Source organism: Montipora capricornis, chromosome 1 (assembly GCF_036669925.1).
Source record: "Montipora capricornis isolate CH-2021 chromosome 1, ASM3666992v2, whole genome shotgun sequence".
In the NCBI taxonomy this organism is placed as follows: domain Eukaryota; kingdom Metazoa; phylum Cnidaria; class Anthozoa; order Scleractinia; family Acroporidae; genus Montipora; species Montipora capricornis.
This window is the reverse complement of record NC_090883.1, coordinates 38,869,535-38,883,166: the sequence shown is the minus strand read 5'-3', so window position 1 is coordinate 38,883,166 and position 13,632 is coordinate 38,869,535. Positions and strand designations below refer to the sequence as shown.

The 13,632-nt window shown below is 38.0% G+C and overlaps 1 protein-coding gene across 1 annotated transcript in view; it reads right to left on the bottom strand.

The window, feature by feature from the left end:
* Nucleotides 1-7,008, bottom strand: part of LOC138042507 (uncharacterized) — a 14,158-nt gene extending 7,150 nt beyond the window's left edge. Inside the window, exons 1-2 of the mRNA XM_068888418.1 lie at nt 6,885-7,008; nt 1,568-2,122 (exon numbers count right to left, since the gene is read on the bottom strand). Coding sequence (XP_068744519.1) covers nt 1,568-2,052 — 485 coding nt within the window. The 5' untranslated portion in view covers nt 2,053-2,122; nt 6,885-7,008. The remainder of the gene's footprint in view (nt 1-1,567; nt 2,123-6,884) is intronic.
* Nucleotides 7,009-13,632: the final 6,624 nt, after the last annotated feature.

The following is a 13,632-nucleotide window of genomic DNA, read 5'->3' as shown; positions in this document are numbered from 1 at the left end:
TCTTTGGGGCTGCATTGAAAAACCTTTATGAAATATTTAGAGGTTCACCATTTGTATTTTAATTGTTCAAGCACCTTTTACTTTACTAGCTATAATGCAAGGTGCGTGCTTACACGGGCACAGGCACTTATGTGGTAAAATACTGCAAACCCTTTTCCCTAACAGCTGCACTAAATGTAAGTCACAAATTTGACACTGTGACAATTAAGAGGGGACAATTCACCACGCACCGGTGGCTCAGTTGGTTGAGCACCAGACTATCACACAGGAGATTGCAAGTTCAATTCCGCCGGACCAACACTCAGGGTCTTTAAATAACTGAGGAGAAAGTGCTGCCTTTGTAACTACATCTGCAAATGGTTAGACTTTCAAGTCTTCTCAGATAAGGACGATAAGCTGGAGGTCCCGTCTCACAACCCTTCAATGTTAATAATCCTGTGGGACGTAAAAGAACCCACACACTTGTCGCTAAGAGTAGGGCACTTAGTTCCCGGTGTTGTGGTCTGTCTTCTGTTGTGTATCATGATTGGGAGGGTAAAAAAGGGGCCACAGTAATTGCAGCAAGCTGTTGTGGCGCTTTGCCAGCTTAACTGCCAAAGTTAATGAAATAAAATACAATAAATTAAAATAACTATTTATTTAACCCACTGACAAGTAAATCAATTATTGCTTGACATTAGACACAGTAAAACTCTGACTCCAAGGAGTCAGTGGGTTGAAAATTGTGCTTGTGACTAGAAATGTGGTTTTGTGTTTTCATTGCATGCAATAGCCTGTTAATGCCATAACACAATCATCTTAGTCAGCTAATTTGCATAATTCTCCAGCTATTGCTCAGAAAAAGTATTGAACATTTTAAAATACCAATTTTTAAAGCATCTATTAAGACGGTTTTGATTCAAATGCATGCATATTGCAACCTTTTAAGATGTAAACATCAATTCCACAATAATGTGCTGTTACTTGTTCTATGGCTTGATAAAAGAATGCAGACTTAAATTGCAGACTTCCAACTTTTGACTACTGATTGAAACTGGATATGAAACACAGGTTTAAGATAACGACAGCAGACTGAGCAATTTAAATCATGGAGATAACAGTGAAACAACAATATCACTTACCACGATACTGGAACTAGAATAAAATAATAAAGTATTTGAAAAGGTTTTCAGTCATTCACTTGTTATACTCATTTTTCTCTTTAAAATTTGTGGATTGTTTTGTCAACATCTTTCCTAGTATTATAGGGTATTTCTTCAAGGTAAATACTATTAATTCTTTTAATTGGGTGTAAATAGGCCATTTCCGAGTTGCTGTTTGTCTCTGGTTCAAAACAAATCTTTGTGCTAAACCAGTCGAATGATAATGAGTTGGATTTGAATGATTGTGTGCACCAGGACTCACTTTGAACCGAGACAAACAGCAACTCAGAAATGGGCTATTTAAATTATTTCATTACTTCATCATTTGAGGCTTTTTAAATTACAGTGGTACACAAGTAACCCATGTTGTTGTCATTATCATCATCATTATAGATATCATCATCATCATACCCTTCAGAACATACCTTTCCCATGGTCTGCTTTGATTATCACAAATATCACATATCCAGTTCCCTCCAGATTCTGTATACAGAAGTGAAGTGTCCACCAGTTCCATAATGTGAACATGAAGTGGATGCTGCTTAGGCTCTAAGCAACTGCGGCAAATATGAAAACTGTCACAGGTGCCACAGTGATAAGATGCCTCCCCAAGAGCAAGGCCTGTCTTTCTGCACACCTTACATTCCCATTGTCCACCACGATTCTGATAAAATTGCCCACTTGCGTCCCCGAAAGAAAGTGGATGGTGATGTGCTCGAGTCACATACTGTTTACCAATCTGTGCACATGAAGCACAGAGATCAAAGGAGCAAATTGCACAGTGGAATGGATAATCAGTAGCACTGCTTGTTGCATTGCAGTTGTCACACTTCCAATGCCCTGCATATGCACTGTAAACGTCCAAAGGGTTCACCGGAAATAATTCATGCTCATGAAGTGAGGAACGCATCTCTTGTTCAAAGTTGTTTCCAGTCTGTGACCTATATTACTTGTGTACATTTGTGCAAATATCCAATGTTCTAGGTGGAAAAAAGGCATGGTCACTACTAAACCACTGAATTGGTGAATTGGAACACTTAAGTTTTGAGCCCAAATCCTTGGTTATGCACGGTTAATTGATTTCTTTTCAAGATGTTACATTACACATCCTGACAGAAAATTTCTTGTGTTTCCTTTTCTGAATATTTGATCCATTAAGGGAAAAAAGCAACTGATTGCCAAATGGTGGCATCTACATGTACAGCTACAGCTTTAGTTTGCATATTTTCAGATAAAAAACTCAACAACCTAAGCATTATTGTTATGAGGATCAGAATTATTTTTACTTTATCTGTCATGCAATTCCAGACTTTTCCAGAATTATCTTATGATCTGTAATTTTCCAGAAATTTCTTTGATGTGATTCAGCAGTTTCCACAAATAGTAGACCTTGTAATAGACTATAAATAGCAACAGAACATTCTAGATGCTTAGAGTAAAAGTATAAAAGCAGGCTTGTAAGTAATAGAAAAAACTCTTTGCCCAAGGGCTTACCCTCGTGGCCAGCTGTGATTGAACTTGGATTCAATACTGTGATGAAGCTATAATCAACTGCGATAACTATGGTGAAGCGATAACCTTTGACCTTTAACCTTAATTTGGTAGAAATAAACAAAGCCAAATTTGTTTGTTGTCAGCCCTTTGAACTCAATGTTTCGACATTCCTTGCAACATGTCACCATGATGACACCTATATCCTTACATGTGAAAGATAAAAGTATCTTCACTGCATGCAATGAAGATATGATTTTTTTGTAGAAAGGAAATCCTAGTATTTCCTTGGTATCTATAACAATAATATTAGCAACTATTCACCGAAGTGGAGGTGGCTAGTGGTAGATATTTACTGAGATGCAAAGCGGTGAGGTAAATATCCACCACTAGCCACCAACACCGAGGTGGATAGTTGTTTTAGTATATACTAAAACAGTGAGATAATATAGCACAAAAATATAATTTTAACTCATTTATTCCTGCAAAGATTACAACATTTTCGCGCGCTTAGGGGTGAATAGCAAAGGATATCCAGAGTTTGAGTAGCCAATCAGCACTAACGTTTAACGCTATCCAATGTTTCAGTATATACTATATAGAGGATATCACATGGTCACTCAGAGATACAAAATTTCTCTTAGAGTGTCGAAAAATATTTCTTGAGTGAGCCCAGCGAACAAATGAAATATTTTTCAACACAAGAAGAGAAATTTTGTAGCTCCAAGAGGCCACGTAATATTCTATTTATTATATAAACACCAACGAAATACTAAATCATTTCACAAAAGGCATCAAAAGGAGTGATTTTAATATGTAACCATAGCAACACTGATCCTTTCACATGTGAAAATAAAATGTTTTCGCACGAAAGCTCACTTGGTATTTCATTGGTGTTTATATAATAAATAGAGGATATTACATGGCTGTGCAGACGTACAAAATTTCCCTTCAAGAAGAGAAATTATTTTCGTATCTCCAAGCAGTCACGTAATGTTCTGTTAATTATATAAAAATCAATGAAATACCAAACCAATTCACTTTAATACATGTATGTTTTGTCGTCCTTACAAAGAAAAACAGTGCAATTTCTTATGCAACCATAGCAATGGTGATCTTTTCACAAGTGAAGATAACATGTTATTTTCGTGTGTGAAGATATCATGTTTTCGCACAAAGATCACCTGGTATTTCATTGGTGTTTATATAATAAATTACAGTATCTCTCTATTGAACAAAGGTAACACTGCATTAACAGTTTGCATGGACCATGACAAGATGTGTTTGCTGCTTCCCATAAATTTTGTTTATCTCCCTGCAGAATCTGCCCTATTACATTTGTGAAAAATTTAAATCTTTAAATTTTAAGTATTGTCTGCATATTAGTGAGTTTCTTTTTAATAGCAGAGCCATGGGAAAGAAAATAATTATGGTAACCCATCTGTGGGACAAAATATAGTTTGGTCACTGTATGACCGTACGTCCACCCCTCCATGTATGCCAATGTGAAACACTTACATGTAGGTACAACCAGCATTTTTTTGGCAGCAAGTTGCATGGACAACTGCGTTTGACACTGCAGTTAAGACAGCGAAACAAAAAGCAAATTTCATAATAATAATAATAATAATAATAATAATAATAGTAGTAGTAGTAGGATAATGATAATAATTTATTTCAAAATTATCAGTAAAAATACACACACTGAAAAAACCAAATAAAGAACTCTAAAACAAGTATTAGGCTTATAGAGATACAAATACTAGTACTAATTCTAATGATAGCAATAATAGTTATATTTTTTTTTGTAGTAGTAATAATAATAATAACAATAATAATAATAATAATAATAATCAATACTTGGATACTTGTGCCCAACTTGGTGGCCATACCCCAGCTATTTTACAGCATACATCTTTGATATTGGACATCCATGCTATGGTCAGTTGACACCTGTCAACGACTTGTCCCTATGACCGGGGCGCAGCAACTTATTGCCTCATGTGTCCTGGCTTTTAGGGTTGCCTAACTCTACATATTACCCAGGTTTAATATTGTCACATATGTTAAAAATTCCATCAAATACCTGGGTCCTAAATTATGGTCTAAACTCCCAAAGGAAATTAATCCTATCATGATTTCAAGTGCAATTTAGAATAAATGGGCCGGAGTTAAAATTCTTTTAATAAATAGACCCTTTTAACAGTTATGTACTTAGTTACCTGGCCTTTAAATGAAAGTGAGGCTGGAGTTGACCCTAACCCTAACCTTTTTCTTAAGTTAATGTTGTTCTAATGCTAATTACACGTGTAGTGGGAATTTACATACATTGTAAGAAAAGCAGTGAGGTTCCTATCAAAACAAGGTCAGCACCAGCCTCACTTTCATTCATAGCCCAGGTCACCACGCACACATCTGTAAAATGGTCTATTGCACGAGCTCATTGGGCGAGTGACATTTGTAGTGCTTATTTTTTTCCAAATTGCATGAGAAAAATCATGATACTAATAATATGTACATGCAAAAATTTCACCTTTACAGTACTAATTTCAACTATCTGCACTAATTTCACTTTACTGCACTCTGTTTGGGATTAATGTGCTCTCAGCCAATCCACACGCTGAAATTTTTGATGCATATTATTAGACACTTAAGCAAAGTTTCTCATCTTATCGTACTGTATCGCTAAATGATGCCAAGTCAGTTCAGAACCTTGTCTTGTTTCAATCTCCTATAAGGCCCATTCTACTATGCTTTGGTAAATTAAATTTTATAAGAGAGAAATTTTCCTCTCAATGGGCAGCTTAGTATGTGCACCCTTAATAACAGGAACAAATTAACCAGAACAATTATTATCACCATGTAAATAAATACTGCTAAGGTGTTACGTAGCTGTTATATGGAGAAAATTTTTCTCGGGTAGAAGGGTCACCCTCCCAGTCAAGTCATCTTTAGCAATGGTTTAAGGTTAGTTAACCCCTTCGCCCATTGAAAAAGGGTGACCAAGCTAGGCGGGTTCTAAGCCGAGCAAACTATTTTTTCTCATGTAAATGGTGCTCCTTACTTTTGACCAGATCAATCAATTTAGCATACCAATGAATCCATGAAAAGTATCAAAATTATGTTATTTTTTCCATATTTTGTCGTGCCTCTATGCCTCACCTTTTTTCCATGCATTGCACGAAACCTTACCCTGCGAGCAGTTTCTTTCGATCTTCCTAGATAAGTCGGGAAGAGGAAAGTAGACTCTGCTCCCGCCTCCACATTCTTTGATTTGCCGCTCATCCAAAGAATTGGATGAGTCAGTCCAGTTTCCACTTGTCAAACCTGTTTTTTTTTATTTTTGCGCATGATCAATCGCCAAGTGTCATCAATATTTTGAAATTTACAACAGCGTGGCAATTTGTATGTGTGTCAGTTACAGAAACTATTCTGACAGAAACCTATAATGAAAATGGTTCCTTGATTGTCGTGTGTTTGCCAGAGTTGTTCAAAAATATCCCGACTGTTTGTTTTCGTTTTGTGGCTGCTGGTCACGCGTGACTGACACCGAATACATTTAAATTTTTAACGCATGCTCAATACGAAATGTGCCGGCGGCGAGCAGAGTCTACTTTCCTCATCCCGACTTATCTAGGAAGATCGAAAGAGACTCTGCTCGCAGGGTAACGAAACCTACGAAAGTGTAACAATAAATTTCCCTTTCTTTCTAATATTTGTTGGATATTGCCGATGATCAGTTTCAAAAGCCTTGAAGACAGGAAGACAGTTGCCTTTTATCAACCGACGGATTCGCGTACAGACTTATAAAGCTTATCGCCATGTCCGTATTAAAATGGAACGAAGTGGCTATTCGTACGGGACTCGTACACCGAACTATATTTGTTACGTACGGGAGACTTTTTAGATTGATTATAACAGGTTCTAATCCTAACCTTGAAAGCTAACCGTTGTAAAATGGGTGTTTTAAGGCTTAAATACTGTTTATCAGCACTACTAAAATGCGAGAAACCCAAGGCAGGTCAGATGGCCGGTGACATCGAACGAAGGAGATATTTCGTGAAATGAAAAAGGAATTAATGCCGTTGCTTGATAGCTGAACTGTACATAAAAGAATTAAAGATGAGGTAAGATTGAACCCGTAATAATTATTCTAATTCTAAGAAGACTCCCGTATATAGGTCCTTAATACGCGCACCGTACGAAATGCGTGTCGAATTTGGAAACCAAAATGGTTGCTGAAGCCCTTACCTTTTCGTTGAAGCCAAAAAAGGAACGATGTAGGTACATTCGCATTGAGTAAACGGAACTTTACTTGAGTTGAATCGTAAGCCAGCCTCACCAAGCAACAAAACTTAGGAATTATGACAGGAGGGGAGGGGTGGGGAAGCCCCCGCCACTGTGTATTTAAGTCAGGCACTTATGCAAACCGAAAGTTTCTAGGTGAAAAAAGAAACGTAGACTAACAAAACGACACATAGAAAGCTCAAAGATGTCTTGGACACAAAACGTCCCATTTCAATCACAATCATAAGCTTCATTCCTGTTATTGGAAGGGTGAGGGTTAGTTAGGCATCACGTTTGATGTCATGAAACAGTGCGTAAGGCATTGTGGGTAATAAAGTTGAGCAAAGTGCCTGCAACAAAAGGGATGGGCCGTTGTTTTCCGGGATGGGGGGTTGAAAATTTTTCCTCGACAAACGTTTTTTAATGCACCTATGCAAACACTATTTTTCGAACAACACCTTCATGCAAACAATGTTTTCCGATATTTTTTAACCACACAAACAGCGGTGATAAACATTGTATTCCGACGCATTTTTATAAAACTTGACGTTTCGTATGCTAGTCAAGACATTTTCAAAAGTGACCGTTATAATTTTTGAAAACTATATATATATATCGTAAACATTAGGGATCTGGAACCTAGACTGAGAAAAATGATCTGCAGCAGTACGTGTCTAGACATAATGAGGAGTACTAGCTAAAACAGCAATAACTTCTCACTACTAATATTGACATTAAGGGAAGGCTTTAGCTCTTGAATGAACAAAGTCTCTTTAATTTTGCAGCGAAAGTCAGTTTTTCCGGACGCTAACCCTTCAAAGTAATCCACAGGCTCCCCAAGCTGAAAATACGTGGTGTATGCGACAGTTTGTGTATATAGAGAATTGTATGGGAAAATCACCGATCGTAAAAAAATTGTGTAAATAACTATCTCATTTGAAATAAAGTTTGGTAACACGACCGTTGTTGACTGCCCGGTCACAAGTCAACAACGGTCGTGTTGCCAGCGCGCGGTCAAATTCAAATGGTCCAATCAGAGTTGAGGCTGAAACCATCTTGCGAGTTTCCGTTGTTGACTGCCCGGTCACAAGCCTCTGAGGAAAGCCGAAGAGGTGAATTTTAAGGCAAAGTTTTCGTTCGTCTTGAGTCTTTCGGCCGCCGGAACACACGTATTTGGAGTGAAATTTATTGGGCTTTATGGAACTGTTGTTTTTATTGCGATTCGGGACTTTTCCTGTTGAGGAGAAAACGATTTGTGGAGTGAGGTCTGGCCAGCGATGGATGGAGTGGTCGGCCTTCCTATTATTTTAGCAACGGCCTAAACGGCCTTCCGGATAACTTCACTAAACGGCGTCAAAATGGCTCTAAACTCCGCAAAAGAGAAAAGTTCGTCACACATTTGATGTAGGAAAACTTTATTTCAAATGAGATAGTTATTTACACAATTTTTTTATGATCGGTTATTTTCCCATACAATTCTCTATATACACAAACTGTCGCATACACTACGTAATTTCAGCTTGGGGAGCCTGTGAGTGATCCCGTTTAATGTCGTGGCCAGTGGTTTTCACATGATCAGCAATGGCTGATGAATGGTCACTTTTACCTAGGGCCTTGAAATGTTCTGTTTTTCTGTCATGGAGTCTGCGTTTTGTTTTGCCAATGTAGAATTCATCACAGTTCCAGCAGACAGCTTTATAGACGACCTTGGACCTGTGAGATCGGTTCAAGCGATCTTTGTATGGAAAAAGGGAGTTTATGCGGCGTGTGTTTTGGAATATGATCTTGAGATTGACGAAAGAGTAGAAACTGTATACGCAGGATTTCAGACGTTTCGTGACTTGGTTACTGTGAAGACCTAAGTAGGGTAACACGATTAACAACCCCTAATGTTTACGATATATATATAGTTTTCAAAAATTGTAATGGTCACTTTTGAAAATGTGTGTTGACTAGCATACGAAACGTCAAGTTTTATAAAAATGCGTTGGAATACAATGTTTATCACCGCTGTTTGTGTTATTTTCTTAGTCAAGCTACGATGGCCTAAGAACAAGAGTTTATACGATACTTTTTTAACCACGTTCTGACACAAAAAGGTGGTTCCCTTCAGTGTTGCCGTCAATCATTATTTAATGTAATATTTTACGGCGGCGACCAACGATTTGGAAAAAGAGAAATCTATTTCTATTGAAAAGCGCAATATTTTAAACTATTTTTCAAAGAAAATTTCAGAAAAGCTATACCCAATTTATGATAGACATGAAAGCTCCTAGTAATAGCTTGCTGTTTCTTTATAAAATACCCACCATTTTAATTCCTTCGCAGCTACTGGCGCAAATAAAGAGCATACCACAGGCAATACGCAAAGGGAGTAGTAGGCTTTTATATGGGGTGCTATTACCGCCAAAATTCAGCCTCTGTTATTTTTATAAATAGTGCCTCTGTTTTTGTTTATGGTGCCTCTATTTTAGTAAATGATCCTTCTAATTTTGAAAATGGTGCCTCTGTTTTCGTAAATGATGCCTCCGTTTTGTTTATGGTGCCTCTAATTTTGAAAATGGTGCCGCTGTTTTCGTAAATAGTGCCTACAATTTTCAGCGGTCTGGGAACAACTTTCGGTTGACTTAACCGAGGAAGATTGGGAACCAATGTCTACACCAAAATGGCCGACTCTCGGTGGCAGCTCGTCGCCAGCTTGTTGAAAGAGAATTACGAAACATTAGCAGCAGCGTATCAACAGATCCCTTGGAGGCTTTAGAGAAAATCGACCAAGTTATCGTTGCTGTTAATTTCTAGGATTCTGTTGTACGGTTGCCTGAGGATATTTATGGAGACATTTCAGCTGCAAGACGTATTTTAGAAAACTTGAGCTCATCCTCAGTACGAACTCCTCAAGTCAATAGCAATACGCCAGGGCGTCCTTCTTATGAAATTAGCGTGGACCAGTAACAGTCCCTCATAGACTTAAGATTTACAGTTCCAAAGATTGCCAGGCTACTTCACGTATCCTCGAGAACCAATGAGCGGCTTCTTGCTGAATATGGGATCTCATGAAGGCCATTCTCCACCATGACGTATGAGTAGTTGGATGGCCAGGTTAGAGACATCAAGTTCTTTCATCCTAACTGTGGATCAAAGAATCTGGCTAGTTCCCTTTCAACTCGTAACATAAAAATACCCAGAGAAAGACTGAGGCAATCCCTGCAAAGAGTTGACCCAATCGAAATATCTGTTCGCAGATGCAGAGCTGTTCATCGACGTGTTTATTCTGTGTGTCGTCCTCTTGCTCTATGGCATTTTGACGAAAACCATAAGCTGATTAGATGGCGTTTTGTGGTGCACGGATGTGTTGATGGTTTTACCAGAATTCCTGTATTTCTAGCGTGTAGCACAAAAATCGAAATTGGTTTTTGCGAGCATCGGACTCAGTCTTTCAGAAAATCGGAGTTTGTTTTTCGGAATTAAGATAATTTCCGACAATGCTGAAATCTGAGTTTATGAAATATACGCCAACTGCCAGAAACACTGAAGACTCCCTGAGCTCCACACTTTAAAATAGCATTGTAATGTTTACTTCTTGAGAAAAAAAAAACAGAATAGCAGTTCCACGTTGATCATCACACAGTCACGCAACGTTCTCATTTCCTTAGGTCATGTTGTTGTCTGTGATGATGATGATGATGATGATGATGATGATGAACTTTATTATTGTGTCAAGAATCTCTAGCGCGTAGCACTAATTGGTGACACAAAAATAAAATAATGTAGGATAACAATGCTAAAAACACTAAAAGCTATGGAGACTAAAAAGAACTCTAAAACCTATTTACAAAGAAAATTTTTGCTCCATGGCATAGAGTCTCAAAGTTAACTATTACAAAGCATACAATTGCTGCAGCCATCATCAGTTATGACAGTCAGGTCTGTTCTCCTGATTTTAGTCTTAAATCTGTGCAGACTATCTTCAGTCTACAAACGGTTTGTAGTAAAGCCAGAGTCGCACGGGAACTTGCTGGTCAATTCTATTCGGACGTCAAGGGATCGAATCCAATATCACGATAAAAAGCACAACAACATTGAAAACAATTTTGCGAAAACAAGCAAATGAGAAAGTTGTGTGACGACTATCGCGGAACTGTGGCTATGTTCCGGTTTCGTTTTAATTGTATTGCGGAGAAGGTTTTTAAGAACTAAACATTAAAATGTGGAGCTGAGCGAGTCTTCAGTGTCTCTAGGAGTTAGCGTATATTCCCCACAAAAACTACAATTTCAGTCTGAAATTCTCTTAATTTCGAAAAACAAACAAAGATGTCGCTTTCGTAGCTTCCGTATGTTCCATATATTTTTGACTAATTTACCCCATAAATGAAGGAAAGGTGCTGAACATTCGAATATAACGTTACAGGAGAATAACGAAAAAATTGAAGCCAAAAAAAATTGAAAAAAAAAAGGACACCCCGACCCTGGTCCCGGCCCCGAGTTTTGGCTACTACCGTATCATGTAAACAATCTTCGCACTAGTAAGTCGTAGCAATAAATTGGATTAACCAGGAAGTTAAAGAAATATTGTTGGCTTCCCAAATAAACTTCACCTTACACAATAATGACAAAACAGATATTTTTCTGAGGTTAAAACCTTGGCTACCTGTCAATCATTTGTCAGAGAAATAAAATTCCTGTCTCCTCGCGTTTCACATTTCAGCGCGCGTATGCAAATTTCTTAACTCATTTTCACCGCTTCCCGATTCCCGCGAAATTTTTCACCTTTCAATTAACAAAAATATCATTTCTCGTCAAGCGTTGCATCTTTCATGTTCAAATAACCGCTAAAAATAAAGCTCTTTTAACGATCTATCAATAGATATTTTTTCATAATTTAATATTCTCTGTCAAAATTTGCATAACAATCAAATCACAAAAATAGCTACGCACGCAACAAATTTAGTCGCATTTACCTCTTCGTGGAATTCTCATGCTTAAAACAGGAACTTTTAGTTATTTTGAAAATCTTTCTATATTCCTTAGCAATCATCCTTTCACATTTCAGAGAAATCGACCGGTCCGCGAATATTTTACGAGTTTTTTGCAATGGGATGTCAAAAGGCCAAGTGGATGTTATGCATAATCGGGCAAGTTCGGGCGATCAAGTTGCGCGTGTCACCCGTTATAAATATTTTTTCACAAAATGTTCCCGAATCGTCAAGTATCACCACAAAAGACAAGAACATCTCAACAGAAAGACGCTAAGCTCGTTTTACTATTGCTATAAAAACTATCCAGTTAAGCTCGCATAATATAAAACACGACGAATTCATAAAGACCACCTTTTCCAGCGAAAAAGTTGGTATTAGAGACAAAAACCCCTTCCTATTTCATTACGTGCGTGAAGAGAAGAAACTCAATCGTGTCAAATTGTAACAAAATATCAACAAAATAAATTTTAGGCTCAAACCGTTTCCATGAAGAACCTTTTCCTTGAATAATGAAGCACAAACATGTATACGACAAGCTTTCTTTCAAATAATTCTTGGCTGTCACATTTTCAATTATTTTTTTACCTGAAGACTGTGCAGAGTTGAGTACAAATAAAATTATGCAAAAGCCAGACAACAGAGATCGCAGATCCATTTAAGGTGTTCGATTCGTTCTCTATGTTGAAACCATAAGTTACCAGAGAATTTTCCATTGGGTCTCAGTGTTCTACATAACAGCACACTTGGTAAAATATCAGAAACACAGCTCACTTTGATTTCGGCTCGACGGGCGATAGATTGTTGTCGAAGTCCATTACTCGTCGCTTTTAAGATTCCAGATATTAAATTTTCACCGCCTGTGTTGTTTATCCAATTGACGTTCCATTCTTGAGCTCCATAAGAGTATATCATTTTGTTTAAAGATGCACTAAAACGCCATTCGCGTTACAATGACTTTCGGCGCCATTGCAGGTTAATCATTAAATGTTTTCCTGTGTGAACCAGAGAAATGTACGCATTACCCCAGCCCCCTCAAACTTAACAAATACGCACAAAAGACACCACTTAGCAGAGGAGTGACAGGCAATACTTTTCATGACACGGAAAAAGAAGAAAAAAACTAACAAACAAACAAACGCATTTTCTAACTGGAATGCCTGCCTATGGCAACCCAGCCAGTAAAAAACTAGTTTGCATAATCCATAATCGGTCCGTGGGCATGACCGGAGAATAATGCCCTAGCGCTAGCTGCTCTTAGCCAACCACAGCGCGCGTTATATCGACCTGAAACACACGCTGTATAATAAAATGTACTAATACAATATCAGTTCCATACAACAATGATGCGAGCCTTTACTGAGCTTCAATTTGTCCGGCACTTTTAAACAAGTTTTACAGACTGTGGCATACACAGTCAGACCCCCACAGAAGCTGAGGATGATATCCGCTCAGCCGGGTTGTCGAAAAAAAGTCATTAGGGAGCTTAAGCACGTGCGTTTTTAAGACGCGGACGGCAACCGGAAGCGAACATTTCGCGTGCCAGAGCAGTGGTGTCTCCCCGGCAGATTTTTATACTAATCATCTCTAATGGGGAAAAGATACTTAGAAATGTAAATTGGGTCTCGAACACGCGCGTGCTTCAGCTCCCTTCATCACTAACAACTAACCTTTTCAAGTCTACTCTCACCCGGACGATCTTATATCAAACAAATTGCTCTCTTCAAAATCGGGCCTTA